Source organism: Lasiosphaeria miniovina (assembly GCF_030549165.1).
Source record: "Lasiosphaeria miniovina strain SMH2392-1A chromosome Unknown B0T26scaffold_3, whole genome shotgun sequence".
Lineage (NCBI taxonomy): Eukaryota > Fungi > Ascomycota > Sordariomycetes > Sordariales > Lasiosphaeriaceae > Lasiosphaeria > Lasiosphaeria miniovina.
Window position 1 is genome coordinate 6,666,431 of NW_026848222.1, and position 23,274 is coordinate 6,689,704.

Genomic DNA, 23,274 nt, shown 5'->3' on the forward strand with positions numbered 1-23,274 from the left:
TTGCTGTTTCGTTCGTCCTTGCTCTGCAGGCGGTCATGCAACTCTGCAATTCGCAGCTTCAGAAGATCCGGATCAGTACGAGCCTTGGCGCGCGCCTGGCTACTGAGAGGAGCCGCCGCAAGGCAACGGCGGGTGATTCTACGACCGAGACCCCGAACCGGAACCTGGCTGAACTGTTGATCCGAATGTCCTGTGCCCCACCTTTGTCTCTCGCGTGGAGTCCAGACCCCTGCTCGGCACCCACCACGCCTAGGCGCGTCACTGAATCGCACCGTGGGGCTAATAAGGTTCTCGACAAACCCCACGCACGCCTGAAAAAGACTGTCCTCGATTGGGCAGTTGTCGCGCTACATTTTGCTTTTGTACCCCCTCGTTTTGCTTTCGCATGTTTGCTTGGTGCTTGAGCTCGACCTAGAAGGGCGTGGAAAGCTCGAGGGTCCTTTCCAATGGCATGGTCGTTACACGCGCTGGACGCAAAAAGCGGCCATGGACGAGTACTCGGATGATGGGTTCGACGACTTGAACGACAACACTCTGCAGGAACTCGAAAACAACGCTATCCAGTTTACGCAGGCCCAGAAACCCGCTCAATCGCAATTTGCACCTCATGCCCAAGCTGAGGCCTACGGATTTGCCTTGGACGACGACGATTTGGACGACACTGTTGTCATTGACGAGCTTGCCGGGCCCTTACCTCGTCCTCACCCCGGCCACACTCTACCGCTCCAGCAACCCCGGGTTCTCGCCAGTCTCGCCGGCCAGCAGTCGCGACCCTCATACCCCCCTCGCCCGAACTACCCGTCTCCGTCGAGGCCCGCCCCGCGTCCTCTTTTGTCTCAGCGATACCCCGCCCGCCCCGCGCCTCAGCCGTCGCAGTTTGCGCGTCCTCCCGTCCCCATCCCTCGGCCATACCAGATCCAGCCATCGCAGGCGCTACAGGGTACAGCGACAGGCAATCAGAACGACGTGATAACTGCTCTTCAAGCCCGTCTATCTGTCCTCGAGGCCGAGGCGACTGCGGCCAGGGGTGAGGCGGCCATCTTACGCTCCAAGTTCGATAAGGTTCAAACTACCCACGATGCCGAGGTAGCGCGCCTGAAGAAACAAAGTGCCGAGCAAGCTGTAGAACAGAAGCGGCAGGTAGAAGCCGCGAAGGTCGCGGAGCGCACCCTAGCAACAGAACTGCATTTCGTACGCCAGGATAGAGAAGAGCTGGGGCGGGTTAAAACAAGGAAGAGGGATGGCCCTACGACCCCCAAGAAGAACAAGGTTTGGGGACTGGCCGATGGTTTTGATGGCATTGAGATCATGTCGAGCCCAACACGGGGCGAGGCGCAAAAGAGGAAGGACTCTTCCTTCACCATCCCCCCCGTTGAGCGCACGCCGACCAAGGGAAAGAGGAAACGGCCTGCCGTCGATAGTCCAACTTTTGCTCTCGAAACTCATTCGGAAGAATTAGGACTTGACGACATGCGGAATGGCGCGGAGCCTGCTGCACATAGCGACACGTCGAGCGTCTTGCCTTATGATGTAGGTCCTCCGGCCATCCTACCCTACATAATATGTTTGCTGACCATCTCATCCTAGTTTCTCAAACTGGTCCTAGACCACAGCGCCCTCCACGGCCAGTCTCTGACTTTCGATCTCTTGTCGCGCTTTGCGTTCCCCTCGACTCCCTTGGAAACCATTGCTTCTGTCATCTTCCAGAAGTTGCCCCAGATGGGTAGCTCTCGAGAACCCCTCCGCCTGCTCGCCGACTTTTCAGAATTCATGATCGATTTGTGGCAACAGTGCTTGTCGGAAAAATACCACGCGCCAATATATTATCTCGCTGCGTTGGTTTCGTACACGTTGCAGCTCAACACAATTGCCGTGGCCCCTCATGTCATATCGTCCTTGATTCCGCTCTGCACAACAACGTGCCGCCTGGTGGCGCTCCCTCGGTTTAATAGCGTGGATGGGGATATCTCTAATCATCCGGATCAGATCGTTCGGCAACTATATTCTGACATTGACGTCACTCAGTGCCTATCACTCTTGTATCTAGCTGCGTTGGGCTGTTTCCCATCACCTTCCGAGGGTTCGGATATGGATCCCCCTTTGGAGTACTTCCATCAAGTTCAGTTTTGGAAGTCCGTCGAGCTCGAATTCATTTTGATGATGCTCTCGCCGAAGCATCCCGAGCCAGATTGGTTCGGGGCGCTCTCCCTTTTGTGGACTTCGGTGCTTCCCCATAGCATTGGGCCCATACCAAATTCGCTCTCAACGACTCACTATGCAAACGGCCGGGCCGAGGCCGAGACACCCGAGTCCATCGCCAACATGATCATTGATCGTGTCTCGTCCTTTCTCGCCGAGTCACCTCGGTGGGCGACACCGGGTTCGGCACAGCAAGTCAACGTCCGATCGGCTGCGCTGAGAACTATGATGGTGTTCGCTACGAGCCCCTTTGGAGCCATGCATATTGCCAACAGCGAGGTTGCAATCCCTCGCCTGGTCACTGTCTTGTGCTGGGCTATTGATAGGCTATACGACATGGATGTACAACTTTCTCTGCGAAGAATTCCCGATATTCGCGCCGGCAATGATAGACCTGGGGTCAAACTGGGGGATAGCATGGAATGCAGAGTCCAGGACCGGGAAGAAACACAGGAAATGCAGATGGATCTAGACGATGCTGCGCAGCCGGTACCGAGGGACCCTGACGTCATGGAGGCCGAGACCTGCCGCGACGATGTTGCCGAGTACGACATGCATAGGCTTCTTTGTCGTTTCATTGCACAGGCAATGCTACTCCTCCACACACTCGTCACAGACTCGCGCACCGCGAATATCGTCAACATGACGGCAAAGCTGGCAGCATCTCATGGCGGTGCGCAGCGGTATCTTCTTACATTAGCGCGGCTCAATTTTGCAGAAGAAGACCTCATTCTAGAGGCTGGCATTGACGCCGACACCGTGGAATTAGCCCATGAGCTGCTAGAGCTTGCCGTAACCCCCGACGAGGGGGAGGGTGTTGGCGAGCTGTTTGTATGAGACAGGCTCTAATCATCTTGACGTGATATTAGAGAGCCGTGAATATATGCTTATACTTTAATACTGGTTTCTTATATGACGTACAGATAAATACACACTTCAGCATTGGCCGGTGTATTGACTACGCCTATCATAGACTCCGTAAATGGAGCATATATATTTGAGCATTTATATTGAAACGATAACAGATTACCATTAATATCCCCAATTCTTATAACCCCAAAAATTTGTTAAAAACCAGAACCATCCCCAATATCGCTACTATATATCACTCATACCGCAACCCCTGTGGAAGTCCCTCCTTGAGGCAAGCCTTATTGAAGCCGACGAAATATAACATACCGCAACCCACTTCAATCAGCTACAAAACCTGGGTGAGGACTTGGTCACATAATGAAGGCAGCTAATCGGCTCCCCATCAGCTCGCTCTTGGGGAGCTGAACGTCTTTCTTGTCAAAATCATGCAGCAGCAGCCAGCAGATCATGCGAAAGACGAGAGCACACCAGATAGTGTGGCGCCGGATCTCGGTCGAGGTGGGCGGTATCTTCCGCCACGACTCGGCGCGGCTTCTCATGGTGAAGCCGGTCTGGCGGCGACTGTGGGCAGGGAACTGACTTCCCGAATCGGGTGACGACTGGCTACGGGGCAAGGATGGCGTTGGTGTAGCAGCGGCATTTGTTGGCTCCGGAGCCCTGCCATCGTCCTCTTCGCGCTCTTCTGCCAGGGCCTGTTGTTGGACCCCGAGCGGGTTGGGGTTGGTCCCCTCCTGGCTGTGGATGAGACGCGATGCCTCGGCTGCCTGTGGGTCGTGGTGCTGTGCTGACGTGCTCACGGTACGCAGACGCACCTCGTCAAAGTACTTGTCCATCAGAGAAGATTCGCGCTTCTCGTGGGGCACCTTGAGCAAGTCATCAAACGAGATATCTCCCTTGATGATCTCCTGGTCACCGTGCAGATTAGGACGCTGTCTCACAGACGCCACCGAGCTAGCATCGCCTGGTTCAATGTCTCTCAACGACGTGTTGATGGCAAGCAAGACCTCTTGGACGTGCCGGCGAAGGACATCGAGAACAACGTCCTTGGCGTTGCGCTCTTCGCTCAAAACCGACTTATCGACGTCGTTGATGACCTTGTGCAGGCCGTTCAATAGGGTCGGAGAAAAGTCGCCGTCTTGTTGGGGAAGCTCGCGGTTGAGCTTGCTGGCGCGGTTGGAGATTTCCACGAGGGCGTCCGGGGGCGCGTAGCTGGCAAGCTCTATTTCGTCGATCAGTCGAATGCTGAACTCCTTCAGGAGTCTCCGCAGCGAGAAAGCCTGCTTGCTGAACGGGAACACGGCTGGGTTGGGCAGATACGTGAATGCCCTGTCTTCCAGATGGAGCGGTCGAGCCAGCATGCCCATGACTTCGAAGATGACTGACATTTCGGGCAGCGAGGGATTGGGGTTAGCGGCATGAAGCACAACCCCCGAGAGGCTCGCTGGGCGTTACGGGGTATACAAGAAAGGTGACTAACCTGGGAAAAGGTGGACATGTTTCTTGGTGTCTTCGGAATAACACTGGGTCGTGTATTCGTTGCAACGCAGGAGACTCAGGGTCTCGGCAATCTCGACGCGGCTCCCCAGCTGAAGCGTCTTGAGGTCGGTCTGTTCGTTCACCGGTTGCTTCCAGTGCTCGTCTTCGATTTCGGGGCGGTAGAAGGTGGGCACGTTGCCAAAGCAGAGCTCCTTTACCTCGGCGGTGGGAATGACGCGGTTCTTGTCGAACCGTGGCCATCCCGGCTTCTCAAAGGTAAAGGCCAGGCCCAGGTCGGGCATGCGAAGGCCCAGCAGACTGTAGCCGTTGCCCTCCGCGCGGTACTTGTTGTTGTCGCGGTCAAACTCCTTCCAGTAGATGCCCAGGACGGCGCACAGCTCGACGAGGTGGCAGATGGTGGTAGTGGCAAATGGTTTCTTGATGGTGGGGTGCTTCTCGAAGCTGCGCCTCATGGCCTGGATGTTAATGGACAGCGTGACGACACGGTCATCGAAGGCCGGGAGTTGCATTCCGGTCTGGTGCCACTTCTCCCTCTCCCATTTCTTGGAGTCGCCTTCCATCTTCTGGGCGGCTTCGAGGACGCGTATCCAGGTGGCCAGCTCGTTCTTGACGGTGTGCACGGGCTCGCGGGTGAGGCCGGAGCGGCTCCGCGATGTCTTCCTGAGCGCGGCCGTCTCGGGGTCGCTTGGCAGCCTCTTGACCCTCGTCTCGTCACGGCTTTCGTTTGTGCCCTTGACGAACCAGATGGGGGCGCCCTCGACGGGGCCCTTTGTGTTGTTACTTGGGGCGAGGAAGATGATGGGGGCCTCGAACTCGACGTCGATACGGAAAAAGCCGCGCCACTTGAGCTTTGTGTGGTTGGCCCACAAGCCGGCAACCTCTCGGTCACGGCTCGCGAGCCCAGTCACGCGCGACATGACAGCCTGGACATATTGCAGCACGACGCCCAGCAAGGCCAGGGTCGAGATGACCAGGGCGGCGATAGCGACCTCGTCTGAGAGCGAGCCTGAATTGCCGCTGTTGCTCGACATGGCCGACTGCCGCCGTGCATATCCGTACTTTTAGCACGGATAGAGTACCTAAGCACTCAACCCAAGGCTTGGCTTGGTCTGGCGACTGGACGCCTAACCCTCGACAGTCATCAATGGCGCTGTGGGATTGAATTGAGCATGAATGTCCTTGGCGTCGCGGAGAGGTAAACAATAACAAACAGCACTACCACAATATAACCGGGCTAGTCACTCGACAACAAAATGCAGGCTCAAGACAGCGAAAAGAACGGAAGAGCGCTGGGAATTGGACTAGGTTCCGTGGAAGGACGGAATACATGGGGCGCACGATGCAGATTTGGGGCCCTCAAAAGCAATAATTAGTAACCAACTTGCCTGACGCGGTGCGACTGCACTGCGGGAGCGCCACGCGCCCACCACCCGACGACCTCAATGGAAGAAGCGGCAACAGAATAGCCCGCGGGAACTGGGCGCGTCCCACAGCTAGGCCCGGCCTGGCCATGCGCCTGAGGCTCATCAGAGCCTCGTGTTAATTAGCGATGGACTCCGGGCCTGCTTGTCACTTCCGCTTCCACTGCAGGCTGCAGCAAGCTCCCAGGGTGGGGGGGGGGGGGCGGGGGGGAGGGGGGTAGGGGGCCAAGGGGGCCACAGGTCAGCATCAGCTCGACAGGGGGCCATTTCGAGGCGCTGGCCATTATCTGCCTAAGGGTTAGGGTTACCAACCAAATCACCTCAGAAGTGACACCTCCAACCTTTGGTCTGGGGGCTGAGATATAGTGAAGGTACCTAGCAACCTGAGTAAGAATCTCCAGTAACGTCGGGCTTGCTCACAAATGTCCAACGATTTGCCTTATCATGCAAATTCAATGACCGCAAGAGCGTCAATACGAGGAAATGCCGACCCACACCATGAGTAGGTATGGATGAGTATGACTATGTCGACTCACGAGTCGGCGCCACAAGCTCAAGCGGCATTTCCACCCCATCAAGCTCCTCAACCATTCTGCCGTCTCCCTCGTACATCTTGCCACCGCAAGGACCGACTTCCAGCTCAGCAAGAATTCTATCCTCTGGTTGCAGCTCATGACGCCCCCCCACGGGCACGGATCTTGGGCGGAAAGGGGACTGCGATACGATGGCTTCCGAAGACTGTGCTCTAATCCGATGGCGACGTTGCAAGCAAAGACTGGCTAGCGAGGCAATCACCAACGCGCAGGCTGCGCACACTCCGACTGCGACCCCGGCAATCGTCTCACCACTCAGACGGCTCGAGCTAGACGACTCCCAGGTTACGGCACTGCCGCTAGGAGACTCCGAGTTCCAGGGTAGTCGGACCGATAATTCCCGGCGCTGTGGCTCTGGCCGACATGCTTGTTGCAGTCGAGGCTGTGAAGCAGGCAGACCCGGAGCGGCACGCGGGTATCGACTCCGACCCGCCACAGCCGAACCCGGCTTCGCAACAGAAAACTCCCCGGCAACATAGCTGATCTAAACCGCAACATCCTCCCCAAGAGGATATTCCTAGACATGAAGGTTTCGTTAGACCGGGAATCACTTTCGCACAAGGTGACACCAGGATAAGGAAGCCAAACGTGCCAGTGCCAGGGTGATTCAGCCCAAGAACGGAAAACCCCGTGCTAGGGGGGCAACTTGCAGGCGTCTGGCCTTCTATGGCTGTAACGTCGCGAGCGATGTTGGCGTGGGATGACCGCGAAGGCTTCATCGAAGACGTTGGTAGCGGTGAACAACTGCGGCTGATCTTTCGTTTAATTCGATAAACAGGATGGGTTGCTTAGCGCACCTTAGCTCTCAGTGTGCAGTTTACAGTGTGCAGTTTACAGTGTGCAGTTCGGGACGTAGCAGTGTAGTCCGGTAAAAGCTGCAGGCACGGCAGAGCGGCCAAACCTTGTCTGCGAAACTTGAAAACTTGGCGGTAAAATGAAGTTTGCTTGCCAAAAGACTTGGGCGGACTACCGATATACCAGTGCAAATGAAATACCCAGATCTAGTTTTCTAGGTTCTCGGTCCGAGGCCTGATGCAAGGCCGGTTAATGCGCAAACCTTGACACAGCCTTGTCTAGCTCAGCAACAGCTCTTCTCACCGCATCCATCGGATCACCATCCTGTGCTTGTTGCGGATCCGCATCAAGAAACCAAGCCTTCTCAAAGAGATGGTGCTGACCTTTGGCCATACAAAGGACCGCCGCTTCATCCCCCAGCCACTCGGCTACATCCGCGCAAACATCTGGGCTTACGTCTGTGTCCTTGTCTCCTTGGATGAATACTGTCAATGGCCAATCGTTTAGCTTAGATTTCTGCAACTCCTCCCTAGCCCATTCGAACCCAGGATCAACGCTGCTGACCAAGGCTGGATACATATTCTCGTAGAGATAGTAATCATAGAGTAAGCCGCGGTTGATATCTTGAGACTCGCTAGCGGGGGACGGAGGCCGGAGGGGAGGCTGAAAATCCGGGTTCCTCGCCCCACCGGGAAGTAGCTTGTCGGTGAAAAAGATTGCTGCGGCATCATATGGGCTCATGCCAACCGAAATTGGCTCAGAGACCAGGTGCTCTACGTCCTCTTCTCTGATAGGTTCAGGCGGTATCAGGGTCGAAGAGTTGAAGAAGGCGTGCTGGAACGTGGGGATCCCGGTGATCGAGAGCAACGCAATGGGCTTGGGATTTAGATGGTGGGCTATGATGGCAGCCAAGAAGAACCCTGATGGGAATTAGTTATTGGAATGATCCAAAGGCCAAGAGTCCATGGATTAGATGCCAGGATGAGAAGGGTCAATGGTTACGAACCAGCACTGGCGCCGCCCACAACGACGTTTCGCGTATTTCCTTTGGAGCTGGCCCCGTACACGCGGGCAAACTCGTAGGCATCTCTTGCATCGTCAACCAGCCCATCGCCGTCGACTTGAGGGAGCAGACGGTAGCTAGCGCTCACAAGAGGCCATTTTCGTTGATAGCAGGTCTGGGACGAAGGGCATTGGATTAGAATGCCGCCATTAGTTATCTTGGGCCCTTGGTCGTGTGATACTAGAGGTGATGAAAAATTATCCGTACATACCTGGACAAGCCAGGGAGGTACCATGCTCCTCGACCCGCACACGAGGCCGCCCGAGTGGAAGAAGAGGAAAACCGGGTTGTTGACGGGGTAGTCGCCGGCTTCGTAAACGTCGCATTTGAGCGGAACTTGGTGAACAGCATATAAGTGCGTTGACTTTTGAAGTGGCGCCGTAGGAGGGGTTGTGAGAGACGGGAGAGAAGACATGACAGACACAACAACGAGTGTATGTCTGGATGATAAACTTGAGCTAGGGTGCAAAGCACAGCGGACTAGAGGATTCTAAGTGTAGAAATTCGTACTGATTAATCGGCGGGGAGTGTTGGCGATGGCTGAGTGATCTTGGATATAGGCTTTGTGGTATGCCTAGGTAAGGTAGGTAAGTCAACGGAGATATCCGGACTCTTTGGTTCAGCCTGTGCTCCGTCGTAAGTCGGCGGGGCCGACATGACAGCTGCGACAAACCCCACCTTTTTTGCCTTCCCAAGACCACTTTCCAACAGCCCCACATGTCATGTGGGGAAAGTCTCTCCAAGACACCAAGCCTCGAATCCGGCTTAGCGTCTGCCGGTCCCCAGATCCGATCGCTAGCTTCGCTTTGCCAAGAGCACCCGCCCGCCGCTCTCCCGTCTGAAATGTGCGCCAGATTGCCAAACTTCGAAATATTCGCCCCTAGTCTAGTCGGTTGCACAACACGGAAAGGACGCACCGGCACGGACAAAACCGACCTTGCGAGGCATAGCGACACCAAGAACCGCCAGGCGAGAAAGAGCGCACGAATAGGACATACACGGGACGATAAAGACAAGGTCTCAATTTTGGCGGATGGGCTGGGGGATTGAAGCAAAACGGGCAACGGCACTCTCACCTTGGCACTCGAAAGCCCAGTGCCGGCTAACGGTTCTGCACGCCGGGTAGCCGCGGCTGTCGTCTGCCGCAACTTGCAAGCCCGAAGGGAGTGAAGGAAGTTTTCCTGCCTGCCTTAACTTACTAGTACCTAGGCTTTTCGGTCGTCGCGACGGAATACGGAGCGTGGCCGGCCCATGCCTTGAAGCTTGAAGCCACCCGAGCCGCACCAAACTCTGTCCCACCATGTCTTCCCGACAAAACCCTCCCCCATCCCGCGCGAGCCAAGGCCATGAACACGCTCCGACAAACCCAAGCGGCCTTCGGCAAAGTTACAACGCGTCGTCGTATGCCTCTCTCGGCGAAGCTGCCAGCCGCCGTGACAGTCCGCCCCTGTCTCCGACCTCACCGCCCCTAAACGTCCACGATGATGCCGTGCCGAGCCTCGCCCTGGCTGGCCCCAGCACCCCGCGTCGTGGCGCCCCGGCACATGCCACAGAATCTACAGCCTTGTTGAGCGGCGAGCTGGACTTTCGGGAGCACGTCCACGATGGCCCATGCAACCACGGCACCTTCTCCCCGCGCCCTGCAAGCCCGACTGCTAGTCTACACGCCGACTCGCACGCCCAGTCCGATTCCGAGTCCGACTCCTTTATACCATCCATGGACGGCATGCTCTCGGGCTTGTCGTCGAATAGCCACAAGGGCTGGAAGAAGCAGTGGGCCTCGAGGATGAAGAGCAAGAAGATGAGCACATCTAGTGTCCTGGCAGAACGCCATGGCATCAAGGACTCTGGGCTGATGTGAGTCTGCCTGCCTCGCCCCCCTCCCCATGGCTACGGACTGCATGATCCGCTGACGCCTCTTGCTATCGCCAAGGTATCTGTCATACTATCTTCCCGTGCTGGTGTGGGCACGCGAGTACAGCTGGTCCTACTTCAAGGGTGACTTTGTAGCAGCCCTGACGGTCGCCGGCATGTACGTGCCCATGGCGCTGTCCCTCGCTGACAGCCTGGCCCACGTACCGCCTATCAACGGCCTCTACTCTTTCGTCTTGAACCCGTTGGTTTACGCCCTGCTGGGTAGCTGCCCGGCCATGATTGTGGGCCCCGAGGCTGCCGGATCCCTGCTTGTCGGCACTGTCATCAAGTCGACTGTCGACCGCGGCAACGGCGACGACGATGACGCCGTCCTGCACGCTCAGCTATGTGGCATCGTTGCGGGAATGGCCGGCGCCATGGTCTTTGTTGCCGGCGTGGCCCGCCTCGGGTTCATGGACAGCGTGCTCTCTCGTCCGTTCCTGAGGGGCTTCATCAGCGCCATTGGCGTCGTGATTGCCGTTGACCAGCTCATCCCCGAGCTAGGCCTAAGCCGATTGGCCGAGGACAATGGTGTAGGCCACGGCAGTAGCGTTGAGAAGCTGCGGTTCATCTTTGGCAATCTGGACCATGTCCATGCCTTGACATTTGGAGTGGCTTGTACCAGCTTCGTTGTCATCATGGTCTGCCGCGAGATCAAACGTCGCCTGCAGCCGAGATATCCTGGCGTCGCCTACGTCCCGGACCGCTTTATTGTCGTTGTGCTATCGGTCGTTATGGCGTACTGGTTTGAGTGGGAGAAGGCGGGCGTCGCTGTTCTCGGCAAAGTGGAAGCCGCAAGCGGGCACCTATTTACCTTTCAGTGGCCGTTCAAACTGTCAAACATGACGCACATCCGGGACGCCACAAGCACGTCGTTTTTGATCGCCCTGCTTGGCTTCTTCGAGTCATCTGTCGCGGCCAAAAGCTTAAACGGAAACACCGCCTTTGCCGGCATTCAGTTGAGTCCAAACCGCGAGTTGGTAGCCCTGGGAGCAGCAAATCTCGTCGGAGCTTGCTTCATGAGTCTTCCTGCCTTCGGGGGTTATGGCCGGAGCAAAGTTAACAGGTCAACGGGTGGGAAGACCCCTATGAGTTCGATCATACTCAGCATCCTGACTCTCATCTGCATCCTGTTCCTTCTCCCTTATCTTTACTACCTTCCGGTAAGTCCAGCCCCGCTAGCCTTTCATGCCCCTCGTAGTTGCCGAGACAGTATTTTTTAACACGAGTAGAAACCCGTCTTATCGTCCCTGATAAGCGTTGTCGCCTGGTCCCTCATCGAAGAATGTCCGCACGACATATCCTTCTTCCTCCGGATTAGAGCTTGGCAGGAACTGGGACTCATGATGGTCATCCTGCTGTCGACTATCTTCTTCTCGCTTTCCTTTGGTATGGCTATTGGCGTCGGTCTATCCTTCCTCCAGGTCATTCGGCACTCGACGCGGCCTCGGATCCAAATTCTTGGCCGCATTCCTGGCACAAATCGGTTTGAGAACGCAGAGTCTAATCCAGACCGGCTGGAGTTCATCGAAGGGTGCCTAATCGTCAAGATTCCTGAGCCGCTGACGTTTGCAAACACTGGAGAGCTGAAGACAAGGCTACGAAGACTCGAGCTATATGGCACAAGCCTGGCACACCCCGCATTGCCCAGGCTAAGGAGGGAGGACTCAAACCACAACATAATATTTGACATTCATGGCGTGACTTCACTGGACGGCAGCGGAACCCAAGTTCTGGAAGAGATTGTCAGAGACTACCGCGAACGCGGGGTTCGCATATTTTTCAGCCGTATCCCTGCTCCAGATTCCGATGTATGGAGACTTATGGAGCGGAGCGGCATCATTGAGCTTGCTGGAGGAATGGACCACTTTGTCGACGACGTTCACGAGGCGCTGAAGATGACCGAGGTCCAGGAGATCGGCGAGCCAGGCCGTGCTTGACATCGGTCGCGAGGCGAGACTGACCGACTGACACCAAAGATATAGCCGATTGGAATCTGTGGTCATCATGGAAGCGAATTACGGGCTCTGAGCTACGCCGCGATGCCGTATACGGCGAGTTCCTCTGTGCTAGACTAGGGCCGCTTGGACATGGTCGAATGAACCCACGATGTCAAATCGGGTCCAGCTTTTAGATGTCTTGAATAGAGATGTTAGCATATGGTCACATTTCACATGTCATAACTCGCAAGAGACACCAAGATTGAAGAATGCAGGTTTGTATATATCATTTGTCAACTCTGAGCAGCGTGGGTACTGTTGGAGTGGGAAATGTGTGCATTGGCTAGCTAATTCTAGGAGGAAATCTCCCTACAAAACGTGTGGGCGAAATCTCCAAGGCGGGGCTAATGCCATGTGATTCATCACGTGTGATACAACCCCGCCATAGGCACTGGGATTGCGTGTCTAGGCTGGGTAATTTTCGCCCCGGTCTTATTCCCGGCGGCCCAACGTGCACGATACGAAGTACTTCGGTCAATCATGAAAAGAGCGGGACGGAAAACGAGGCAACCAGACAGGGGTCTTGCACAGGGCGCGCGCGTGATTTAGTCATGTTTCTTAGGTAATTCCATCTGTACGACCTCATAACGCCGTCGTAACCGATGTTGTCCCATCGCGGCTTCTGGAAGCTCGCTGGTTGGGGATTGGCCGCAGTACGGTACGTAGGGTAGTAACGTCCGGCGGGTCGCTGTTTCTTGATGTTGGTCATTGAACATTCATGCATCACACAAAACTGGGTACGTAGAAAAGGGGGCTGGGGCCATTTTACGGCATTCTGCACACTGCGAGTTTTCTTCCGGGTTCGGACTACGAACCCAGCAGAAAATCTTCGGAGGTAATGGTTCATGCATGGGGTGGATGGGAGCTTGTCGGGACCGCCAGCAACCATGCCGCAGAGCCGCATACCGACCACGGGTCACGTATTAATATGAACATGGGCATTTCCTGACTTCTTTTTAGGGTGGGATTCTGGTGGAACCCACGTAACCGTGTCTAGAACTTTTGAGTCAGCTGTAGGCAAGGGCAGGGAGTTCCATTCAAGAAACAAGACGATAACTGGGCTGTGCCGGCTCCTTCCCAAGTATCTAATTAAAACCAATGTCGCCGAACTTCCCTATTCAGTTCCCATACCACTTTCCTTAGCGGAATTGGTACCTCCCTACAAAGCCAAGACGAGCGGCACCACGTGTTGATGTCCGGACTCGACTCGGAGATTGCATGGATTTGAAGACCTTTGCTGTGCCCGAAGGATTGTCATAAAGAGATTCGAAAAGCTTCCAACGAAGATCGTTGTAAATAATTATTACACTAATAAGGCTAATAACGAGTACGTGGCCGACTGATATTTACGGAATGAGTGGACCCCGAATGCCATTATTGCAGATCCTCGCCGTCTTCCAGCATAACTACGCCACTCAAAATACGATAAACCATGTCAGGCATTGTATCGGCAACGACAGGGAACGAAGACTGGCCCCATTATAGCAGTGGAATTGAAATCAACTTGGAATCTGAAGCGCTCTCGTCTTGCTAGATGTATAAATAAGGGCAACACCTCGCCGTCTGTCTCTCATCAATGTCAACTCGGCCAGCCCTATCGCGCACTGCCTATCATCAATCAGCTTTGGATTTCTTTTCTCAACCCGACACGCTCCATTCCGACACGGCCACGCCATCCAGACCTCGGACAAAATGCAGTTCTCAATGTCATCCATCGTTTTTGCCGCCACTGTGCTCTCGGGGCTTGCTACAGCAGCCATACCCGCAGTGTGCTTCGATATCTGCAACAATGCCCTGCTGGAAGGCAACGCCGTAGGTTGGAGCAATGCCCTTTGCAGGGCCGGCAGCGCGTTTATGCAGTATAAGATCGGATGCAATCAATGGTAAGCGTCTCTAGCCAGCCGCCCATAACCCTTCACAACCCAGAGCTAACTCCTGATAGCATCGCGGCTAACGGCGGAGGCAATCTCGCCGGTACACAATTCGCAAAAGTTGGTCAGTGGTGCAACTGAATGGCTACACGCTACCTTGGCGCTTGATGTCATGAGAGGTTGGCCTGGGCCTCTAGGGGGGTGTGTCGTGCTAGATCGCAGTATGACTGGTTGGGATTTAGGAGGGACCAGGAACTGGGCAGAAGAATAAAAGCTTCATGCATATCTACCTAGGTGTTCATTAAAAATCTATCCTCTGGTTATCTGATAAGCCAGGGCCCAGGGGCATCCGAAGTCGTAGGCACCTTGAAGCTGGCCATCATGCCCTGCTGCCACCAGCTGTAGATCTGGCCCTGGCTAGTCTTTTGCGTTGGGGCGGTTGAGGCCAAAGAAGGGGCTAGTTGGGACGTCGAGGAAGAATTGAGAGCAGTCACCGAGCATGGCAAGGCGAAAACTGTCAAAGACCGACAGCGGGGTGCCCCGGGTTTGGCTCGCTCTGAACCGTGATGGGAGGAACGGCGCCGATGAGTACTGCTTTCTTGACCCTGTCGGTGCCGAAGAGGCCGATGAAGCGGGCCACTTCGCCGACGCCAGTTGAGTGGCCGACCATGACAGCATCACGCAAATCCAGGGCTTCGAACAGTTGGTGCAAATCATCAGCATGTGTCCATGTCATTTCCCTCCCACGGTTGGCTTGACCGTCCATGGCCACGTCGGTCGCGAGGAACGATGCGGTAGCCTTTGCTGGCGAAGAAAACATCTGGCTGTCCCAGTTGTCGCTGCTGAGTGGCCACCCGTGGGAAAATGTCACGACGGGGCCCGACTTGTTGCCCCAGTCTTTGTAGTAAATCTCGGTACCATCCTTGAGACTTAGAGATGGCATAGTGGTGGCGGATGGGTTGCGGATTTCTTCAAAAGTAGGATAGATATCTGAGGCGTAGTATGTTCATAATCAAGAGAGAGCGATTGTATTGCGAAAAGTCCGTCTTGCATCGGGAGCGCTGTCTACTTACCTAGGGTCCTCCCTTGGACACTTATCTAGGAACAGATCCACGACACCCCCGCTATCATGTACTTATCATTACCTAGAAGCACACTATTAAAGTAGGCTAAATGAGGTTCAATGTAACATTTGTAGTGCGTTATGTACAAAGTCAAAGCCCAGGGACCTACACACCAACCTAACTTTGTCCTCAATCAGGCTTTCTCCCAGCCAGGACGGCAACGAGTTGTTCGGCGTTGGGTGGAGTTCCGCCACTCAAATTCCCCCATCGGCGCCCTTTGACCCTACCATCTAGGATGCCTATTGGTTCCCCGCACCACGTTCCCTGCTTTGGCCATCATGTCCAACGTTGTGCCCTTGGGTTGGGCGCTCTGGTTTTACTAATGCACGGGCAGTGGGGAATATTGTGGCTACGAAGTTCCTTCTGGACTCAAGTAGGAACAAAAAGTTCTAGGGCCGCCTTCCATAATCAGCTGGCGCGATAATTGGATAAACCAACGGCTAATGGCAATACTAGCCCTGTGGCTGTTGTGCTGTCCATACCGGAGTGTCGGCCCAAATGGTCAAACTGCCAATAAGGTAAAATTTATCTAATTATGTGTGAGGACGTGTGTGCATATAATACTACCTACCTTAGTCTGGTGCTCCCCAGTTAGGATCTACTTGCATTTCTGCCTTATCTTATCGAACACAATGATGCACCAAAGCTTGAAACAAACAAAAGCAAAAGATGGTTAACTCTGGACCCTGTACTCCGTAGTCCGTATGTATGTAGGTATGTACTGTACTTCACTGAATTATTAATAGTTATATTCTTGCCTTAGGTATGTATCCCTTATATGCACTGCCCATGTCAGGTGTCAATTCGCGAGACATTCTATAAACTGTAAAGAGGTGTAACAGACTACCTGACTGTAAAGAGGTGCAACAGACTACCTGGACCCTTTTCAAAAGAAAGCATCATGCGCTTGGCGAAACAAGAACAACATGATAGGTGAGCTGTAAACCGTCCAATGTTTGGCCGGGTTGGGCTTAGCGCTTCAGCCGTTTCTCTTGGGCGGCCAAGTCTCTGAGGCAGCCAGTGGTGTTATGGCAAACGCGCTACCTATCAGCAGGCAACTGCGGCTGATGGAAATTGGGGGCCAACCTAGCTCAACCCAGACAAAACACAAATATTTTTCATCGCAATCGGATACCTATCTCAGTTACAGAGTACCTTCCCCAACCACGCAGTGATTAATCAATGGCTGCCTTTGAAGAGACACGGTCCATTACAAGCCCAAGTCGCCAGCAGCGCATCCTTGGCGCCCTGCTTGGCGTGCATGCGGGCGATGCGCTAGGCGCGACGGTCGAGTTTGAGGCGTGGGAGGAGATCCGCAACAGTCATCCAAAAGGCGTGCGGGACGTGGTCGGCGGCGGACCGTTTGACTGGCCGGCTGGTCACGCGACTGACGACACGGACCTGACTAGGGCGGTCCTGCTGGCATACCGCGACGTCGAGGCGCGACGCCGTTCCCAACCTGCTGATGCTCCATCTGGGCTGTCATCCGAGAACCGCCATGTTGCCACCATCGCCGCTCAGTACATGGTCGACTGGTACGACGGGAAGTGGCCGGGCCGCACTCGCGGCCAGCCTCCTCGCGATATCGGCGGCGCCACGGCTAGGGGCATCTACAAGTTCAAGAAGACAGCCGACGTGCGGAACGCTGGCGCCGGCATGGGCAGCGCCGGCAACGGGTCCCTTATGCGCTGCATACCTACCGCCCTGCTTAGTGGCAGCAGCAACAGCAACCCCCATGCTCGTGGCTCCCAGGGCTCAGCGTCAGAACCATGTCCGCTCGAGTCGGAATCCATCCTCATCTCGGCAGTCACCCACAATGACCCCCACTGCACCATTGCCTGCGCAGCCTACAACGCCATGGTGAGTGCCCTGCTCGACGCCAAAGCTCCGGCCGATGCCTGGCAGATCGGCCGAGACACGGCCTCGCGCATCGGCGCCGCCACCCACAACATGGTCACCGGCGATGCCACTGCCGCGTTCGAGCAGCGTGCCGCAGGCAAGGTCGAGGCGGCTCTGGATGCCGGAAAGTTCCTCGTCAGCCTCCGTGACCTCGCCGACAAGGGACCCGTGGCCGCCGAAAACGGCCCTCGAGCGCTACCCTTCAAGGGCGCTGGCTACGTACTCGAGTCCTTGATCATTGCTGTCGCCGCCCTCTTCGACCCGCGCCCTCTCGAGGAGGCCCTTGTCGACGTGGTTCGAATTGGACGGGACACTGACACCAATGCCGCCATTGCTGGTGGCATATTGGGAGCACGCGATGGCGTTGATGCGATACCCCTACGCTGGCGCGAGAAGCTGCAGTTTGTCGTCGAATTTACCGAGGTGGTTGACTTTATGCTCGTCTCCCCGGGGCCTCAAGCACTTGACCCTCATCAGCATCAGAACTAATTTAACCAGCCACGTCGATACTTGAAAGATATAATTGGCCGAGCTGAGTCTACCTAGTCGAGTCATAGATAACAAACAAGGAGAGCAAGATTGAACATGCCAAAAAAGAAGGAAAAAGACTCCCAGTCTTCCGAGCGAGAACAGGGTGAGCACCCAGTCTTCCGAGTGAGAACAGGGTGAACAATATGAACAAATCAAGCGGAAATCACCGAAACTGTCCTGGCCTGCCCTCGGTTCCCGCAAGCACCACGACTGTCTGGTTCCGTTTCTTGTATACAATAGTGCCCTCCTTGCCGAGGCCCGGCCTAGGGTCGCACATGAAGAAATCGTTGTTCCAAGTGAAGGCCTGATTGTTCTGGGCAAAGCTTCGCACCCTGTTCTCCATATTGGCGTTGTTGAGATAGACTCCGCCATAGACCACGGCGTAAATAGTGATGTCGGGGCCAGCGCTGAGCTCGTTGAACCGGTTTTGCAGCGCGTCGTACTCTTGCTTGGCCTTGACGAGAGATTGGCTCAGCTCCGATATCCTCCTTTGCGCATCACCATCTCGGCTCCCAACATCTCGCACCTGCTGCTGTGCATTTGCGAGAGACTGGGTTAGCTCGGAAATTTTCTTCTCGGCCTCGGAGAGCTGGCTCTTGAGCTCCGTCTCCCTGGCGCTCAGGGCCTGAGCCTCCTGCTGAGCTTGGTCAGAGCTTTGCGTGTGCTGCATCTTGGCGTCGTCAATCTGCTTCTGCTTCTCGGCACACTCTTGGATTTTGGCCTCGAGGTCTGCCTTCATCTTGGCGATCTCCTCAGGCGATGGCATCGTTACTTTGTCACTCTGCGAGCATAGACCAGTCAGTACGCGTCATGAGAGGGAACGGGGATCGGGATGGGGCGCCGCGGCCGGGTAGCTTCGGTGGCAACATACCGGCAAGAGCATGCGGAAGACGTTGGGGCTGAGATAGCGCCAGCTCCGGTAGGGGTCCGTTGCCACTTTGGGATCGGCCGTGACATCATTCACCTCGCGCACGATCTTGATCATCTCGAAACGGCAGTCCCGGGAAGCCTTGTCCAGCCCGAAGGTGTCGGCCAGGTATGGCTGTATTTCATTAGGAGGCAGAGGCTCCTCGAGCGAAATTTGGTTGTTGTACTGTGGCGACTTGGCGATTGCCGTCTTGAAGTCGTTGTACTTGGCAATGCGCTTGTCGTAGTCCTCCTTGACCGACTTTCCGTATTCGATGAGCTTGTCGTCAATCTCGCGGCGCCGGAGTCTCGCAGTGCCGCGGTCAACCTCCTTAATGGCTAATTCACAGTGAGCAATCAGTCAAAGTGCCCCCCCAATCATGGGCAATTCGCCGCTATTAATATGATACTTACTTTGGGCCAAGTCGGACCACATCGCTTTGTACTCCTGTAAGAATGGTAATTGCCCGTCAGTACCGGGTGGCTGAGTCCGAGCCTCAGACTCCAGAGCAAGTTGACTTACCATGTACGAGTCCAGGAGAGAGCCTGTGTAGATGCCGGCAATCTCATAGTCCAGCGGGGACCCCTTGACCGTCTGCTCGTGAAAGCTGCGCAGGGACGAGTACTTGGTCAGAATCGCACTGATATAGCAAGACACTCGTTAGTTCAATCCTATCGTGGCACGTATGATATATGGAAAGACACGCGAGTGAGTGGAACGGACAAGGTTCTTTGCGGGCCTAGGATCCAAAGGTCAGTCCCTATCTTCACTAGACGATTGGGTTGGGTGGGAAGGACACTCACACACTGCTACCCGGTCAGGGAACTCCATTGCGACCTGGGTAAGGTTTTCGATCGACCATTGCTGGATGCTGTTCGGCTTGATGTCGCCGCCTCCCGACCACGAGATACTGGACGAAGTTGTCAGAGAACGCGGGCAGCGGCTATGTGGGAATTTGGGATGCGGTCGACTTACGTGATCGTCGTCGACTCGGTCTTCGCCTTTTTGTTGTCGACGTAATCTCCATCGGCCTTGCCCTTCGCACTGATGAAGGAATTTCCGACTTCAAAGTTGAGACCGCCACCGATGTTCTTCTTGTCGTCCTTGTCCTCGAGAGTTTTCAGCACGAGTGCACTCAGCACGCCCCCTTCGATGAACCCCGAGATGAAGCAATCGCCGTAGACCTCGTTGAACTTGGATCCCGGCACGTTCGGGATAGGGGTAAACTCGGTCACGTCCTCGGCCACGAGTTTCTGGTTGGTCACCTTAACCTGGATGTTGTACTTGGCATCACTTTTCAAGAACTTTGTGGAGTCAACGTAATGAGCGTTTGCTCCACCACCGCCACCAAGGGCAGCACATGTAATGGTCAAGGCGCCTATTGTGCAGCAGCGTCAGCGGGTGGTTTTGGTAACGGCATGGATATTTCCCAACCGAACGCGCTGAGAGAACTGACCGCTGATGTTGAGAGACTTGGTCACGTCGCTTAAGCTATCGACGAAGCCAGCATCCCAGCTCACCACCTGGCTGACCTCGGTCTGGCCATCGTCACCCCTATGCTTGACGATGGTCCCACTCGGCTGGCACAAGATAGCGGCATCTTTGTCAGACGCGGCAGCCGGCAAGCCCTGAGTGGTGTCCACAGATCGCAGGTCTTTCTCCGAAGCCGCAACGCCGCCTCGTTTCCGCACCACGTCGTTGACGCAAAGCTGTTGCGTATAACTGTTGAAGCTGTGGCCGAGAGTCAGCAACAAGGAAGACCTAGAAGACACAAATATTCGGTTCCACTTACCCCATGCCAATGCGCATGGCCTCATTGTAAGGCGCCAGCATCAGAGCCATGGTTGCGGCAGCTGCGGCAGGAGGCGGTTTACTCTAGTGTCTGGTGAATTCGTGTGAAAGAAGGAGCGATGTCCTTTCTTCTGTGCGAGTGCTGAACTTTGGCTGGGCGCCGAATTGCAGATGAGTAGACAAAGGCGTGCCCGATTACCAGAAGAAGTCGACCCGTCGTGAGTAGGGGGGGAAGAGATATATGCCAAAGCGTGGCGGGACCATAGCTAGACCGTGGCCATCTGACAGGTTCTGCTTACAAGCTAGGAGTCCTGTGTGGCTCCCAAGGTACGAAGTATGGACATTCCCCAGGTACGTACCTGTCTGTCGATAGTCGGTGCTCACCGGACATCATGGCGACGAGTCACGTTAGGTTAGGGGATACTATCAGAGTCAACGGCAGTGTGTAGGCCTTGATGTGACGATTTAGCGGCGATTCCGTGCAGGATTCCACTTTGGGATTTCAGCAAGCTCTGGGCCAGCCAAGACGGGGCCAGCCAAGACGGGCCAGCCAAGATGGGCCAGCCAAGACGGGGCCAGCCAAGAAGGGGCCAGCCAAAACAGGGGCATGCAATTCAGCTCCCAATCTCCCACACTAGCGGCTTGGCTCAGCTCTTCCCCGCAAGCCACAACGGACACTTGAAAAGCGGGCGTGCGAGATAAGGCCGCAGATGGTAGGTAATACGACGAGGCGGGAACTGGGAGAGCTGACGACGAGGATAAATATCAACTTCGTTTTGTTGCAGTCATGCATTGTGGTTCACTGCCTAGGTAGACTATCTAGACCATACCTACTTCGTGCGATACTGTGAGCGTGTCGTTAACATAGTAATTACCTACCTACCTACCTCCCCACTCAACCCAAACCAGCAACGCCGAAATGGGCCTGGTCGACGACTTCCCGCATGACCCGCTCATGCCGAGTCTGCGATATGCAGCAACGTGCCAGATTCCCGTCAACCTGCCCTGGGCGCGAGAGCCCGTCTTGCTTGGCACCTCTCTCTCAGTCTCGCGCCAGCAAGGGGTCAAGAGCGAGTTCCTCGACAAATCCCGGTCGGCCTTCTCCCAGCAGTCTTTGGATGAAAGCCCCTTGGTCTTCACAAGTGCATCGGGGGGCAAGGTGACCATGGCCGAGTCTATGGGAGCCGCATCGGCCTACGAGCACACCGACTTCTCTCTCTCGGGCTCCATTGGCGGCTCGTTTTTGGGCGCCGAGGGGGAGGCCAAGTACGAAAAGACGGTTGCCAGTGACAACAGCGTACGCCCCTCTCCCCAGCCGCCAGCGCTTTTCCTCCAGACACCTGCTCACGATCTTAATGCAGCAATCACAGTGCAGCTTCCGGACAAATTACCGGAGCGGCATGGTCAGCTTCATGCGCGAACCCCGCCTTTCGGCCGAAGCCGTTGCGCTCCTCCGCCGTGCCAAGGACGCGGCGGCGGCCCAGGCAGCTTTTCGGGCGGCGTATGGCGAGTACTACGTGGCGGCATATGTCCTCGGCGGCACCAACTCAACCATGCTCGGCGGGTCGACGGCCACGTCGTCCTACTCCAAAGACCTGCGCGGATCCTTCACCATCAAGATCCTATGGGTAAGGATCCGAAAGTCGTTTGAGGAGCATGAGCGGTCGGCAAGCGCTTTTGGAGCGGGGACGTTGGCCGTCTACGACTCGCTCGACAACTGTCAGCTGAATTCCGGTGCCGCCGACGTTGCTTCAGTAACGCGTCTCGTGGTCTCGGCAGCCGAGAACAGCGATAGGGGTTGGGGCTTGGCTCGCAGGGTGGGCGATAGGGCTGGACGGATGGGGATGGGCCTGGATGCTCTTGGCCGCGTGTCCATCTCGAGAGAGCAGTGTGCCGCCCTGTGTAGGGCTGGCTTGGTTGTCGAGCTGCTGCTCCTGCCCTATGCGGGCCTGCGCCATTATGTTGAGGCGCTCCATAGCGCATGAGCTAACCCTGTTACCTCCACTGGTGCCAAGGGCCTAGTTACCTAGTTTCGCTAGCTACCCTAGTTTCGCTCGTTTTATCCATCTCCGTACCTACCTAGGTGCCGTAATTATCATTGGATGCACCTGCACTCATTGGGCATATCTCCGGTCAGCATCGAGTTCAGCTCGTGCCGGGCTTTGCGGCTGTTGGGTTCTGCACACCTGGGCGTTGATAGTGGTGGCACCGCCGAGACTTTGTGCTCTTTCGGGACCCCGAGGCGCTGCTGAACTCTGCAGCATGCTGCGAAAACGTCTTTACCCCGCACACTCAATGGGCCAATGGCGGCTTCGACTCATCTCCACACCGCAATCCGTGTCGCCACAGCGCAATCCGTGTCCCCACACCGCAATCCGTGTCCCCTCATCTGGCAAAAAAGCTCAGAGGGCTGTCAGCCCTATGACGGAACGGTAAAGAGTGGTTCTCTGGCTTAGGTACCCTGAGGTACCTGAGTGTGTTGAGTAACCAAAAGCCTAGCTCCAACCATGCCCCCCCTCCATGCGGCGGTTGGAAACGCCAATATGCTTCATGGCAGCTGGCATTCCTCTTTGGATATTCAGCTGTCAGCGGTGCCGCCATCCTGGCTAACCTGTGCACTAGCTATCGGTAGTTACACGATATAGGGCGAATCGGCAATCCCGGTTCGTCAACAGGCAGTCGATGGTCACGCACGCTCTAATTTGGAGCTCAGATGGCTCCCGAGACCCTGCAACTCGGCTGGCTCTGGCCAAGTACTGTAATTACCACCGACCAACCGGCATGGGGGCCTGGAAT

At 55.6% G+C, this 23,274-nt stretch overlaps 10 protein-coding genes across 10 annotated transcripts; 5 read left to right on the plus strand and 5 right to left on the minus strand.

The window, feature by feature from the left end:
• Positions 1–486: 486 nt before the first annotated feature.
• B0T26DRAFT_740438 (uncharacterized protein) lies at positions 487–3,036 on the plus strand (the record flags this gene model as incomplete). The annotated part of the gene is made up of 2 exons (XM_060443847.1): positions 487–1,530; positions 1,588–3,036. 2 exons carry the CDS (start codon positions 487–489, stop codon positions 3,034–3,036), a joined length of 2,493 nt encoding a protein of 830 aa, XP_060299521.1.
• Positions 3,037–3,422: 386 nt separating this feature from the next.
• Positions 3,423–5,600, minus strand: B0T26DRAFT_640548 (uncharacterized protein; the record flags this gene model as incomplete). The annotated part of the gene is made up of 2 exons (XM_060437242.1): positions 3,423–4,450; positions 4,550–5,600. The coding sequence occupies 2 exons, from the start codon at positions 5,598–5,600 to the stop codon at positions 3,423–3,425; spliced, it is 2,079 nt and encodes a 692-aa protein (XP_060299522.1).
• A 1,210-nt stretch (positions 5,601–6,810) lies between these two features.
• B0T26DRAFT_264991 (uncharacterized protein) lies at positions 6,811–7,460 on the minus strand. Its single transcript, XM_060434070.1, has one exon. It carries the CDS (start codon positions 7,300–7,302, stop codon positions 6,883–6,885), a length of 420 nt encoding a protein of 139 aa, XP_060299523.1. The 5' UTR covers positions 7,303–7,460; the 3' UTR covers positions 6,811–6,882.
• A 167-nt stretch (positions 7,461–7,627) lies between these two features.
• Positions 7,628–8,856, minus strand: B0T26DRAFT_642870 (Alpha/Beta hydrolase protein; the record flags this gene model as incomplete). The annotated part of the gene is made up of 3 exons (XM_060437484.1): positions 7,628–8,298; positions 8,385–8,556; positions 8,653–8,856. 3 exons carry the CDS (start codon positions 8,854–8,856, stop codon positions 7,628–7,630), a joined length of 1,047 nt encoding a protein of 348 aa, XP_060299524.1.
• Positions 8,857–9,266: 410 nt separating this feature from the next.
• On the plus strand, positions 9,267–12,781 carry B0T26DRAFT_706935 (sulfate transporter family-domain-containing protein). The gene is made up of 3 exons (XM_060441834.1): positions 9,267–10,298; positions 10,375–11,518; positions 11,588–12,781. Exons 1-3 carry the CDS (start codon positions 9,742–9,744, stop codon positions 12,293–12,295), a joined length of 2,409 nt encoding a protein of 802 aa, XP_060299525.1. The 5' UTR covers positions 9,267–9,741; the 3' UTR covers positions 12,296–12,781.
• Positions 12,782–14,047: 1,266 nt separating this feature from the next.
• Positions 14,048–14,367, plus strand: B0T26DRAFT_750861 (uncharacterized protein; the record flags this gene model as incomplete). The annotated part of the gene is made up of 2 exons (XM_060445287.1): positions 14,048–14,238; positions 14,298–14,367. 2 exons carry the CDS (start codon positions 14,048–14,050, stop codon positions 14,365–14,367), a joined length of 261 nt encoding a protein of 86 aa, XP_060299526.1.
• Positions 14,368–14,546: 179 nt separating this feature from the next.
• On the minus strand, positions 14,547–15,169 carry B0T26DRAFT_675155 (Alpha/Beta hydrolase protein; the record flags this gene model as incomplete). Its single annotated transcript, XM_060439793.1, has 2 exons — positions 14,547–14,683; positions 14,752–15,169. 2 exons carry the CDS (start codon positions 15,167–15,169, stop codon positions 14,547–14,549), a joined length of 555 nt encoding a protein of 184 aa, XP_060299527.1.
• Positions 15,170–16,532: 1,363 nt separating this feature from the next.
• On the plus strand, positions 16,533–17,738 carry B0T26DRAFT_643562 (ADP-ribosylation/Crystallin J1; the record flags this gene model as incomplete). The annotated part of the gene is made up of 2 exons (XM_060437546.1): positions 16,533–17,061; positions 17,110–17,738. The coding sequence occupies 2 exons, from the start codon at positions 16,533–16,535 to the stop codon at positions 17,736–17,738; spliced, it is 1,158 nt and encodes a 385-aa protein (XP_060299528.1).
• A 205-nt stretch (positions 17,739–17,943) lies between these two features.
• On the minus strand, positions 17,944–20,529 carry B0T26DRAFT_750864 (uncharacterized protein; the record flags this gene model as incomplete). The annotated part of the gene is made up of 9 exons (XM_060445288.1): positions 17,944–18,561; positions 18,652–19,025; positions 19,101–19,134; positions 19,210–19,327; positions 19,411–19,426; positions 19,491–19,597; positions 19,663–20,065; positions 20,144–20,418; positions 20,480–20,529. The coding sequence occupies 9 exons, from the start codon at positions 20,527–20,529 to the stop codon at positions 17,944–17,946; spliced, it is 1,995 nt and encodes a 664-aa protein (XP_060299529.1).
• A 688-nt stretch (positions 20,530–21,217) lies between these two features.
• B0T26DRAFT_706938 (uncharacterized protein) lies at positions 21,218–22,846 on the plus strand. Its single transcript, XM_060441835.1, has 2 exons — positions 21,218–21,775; positions 21,840–22,846. Exons 1-2 carry the CDS (start codon positions 21,398–21,400, stop codon positions 22,461–22,463), a joined length of 1,002 nt encoding a protein of 333 aa, XP_060299530.1. The 5' UTR covers positions 21,218–21,397; the 3' UTR covers positions 22,464–22,846.
• The last annotated feature ends 428 nt before the right edge of the window (positions 22,847–23,274 follow it).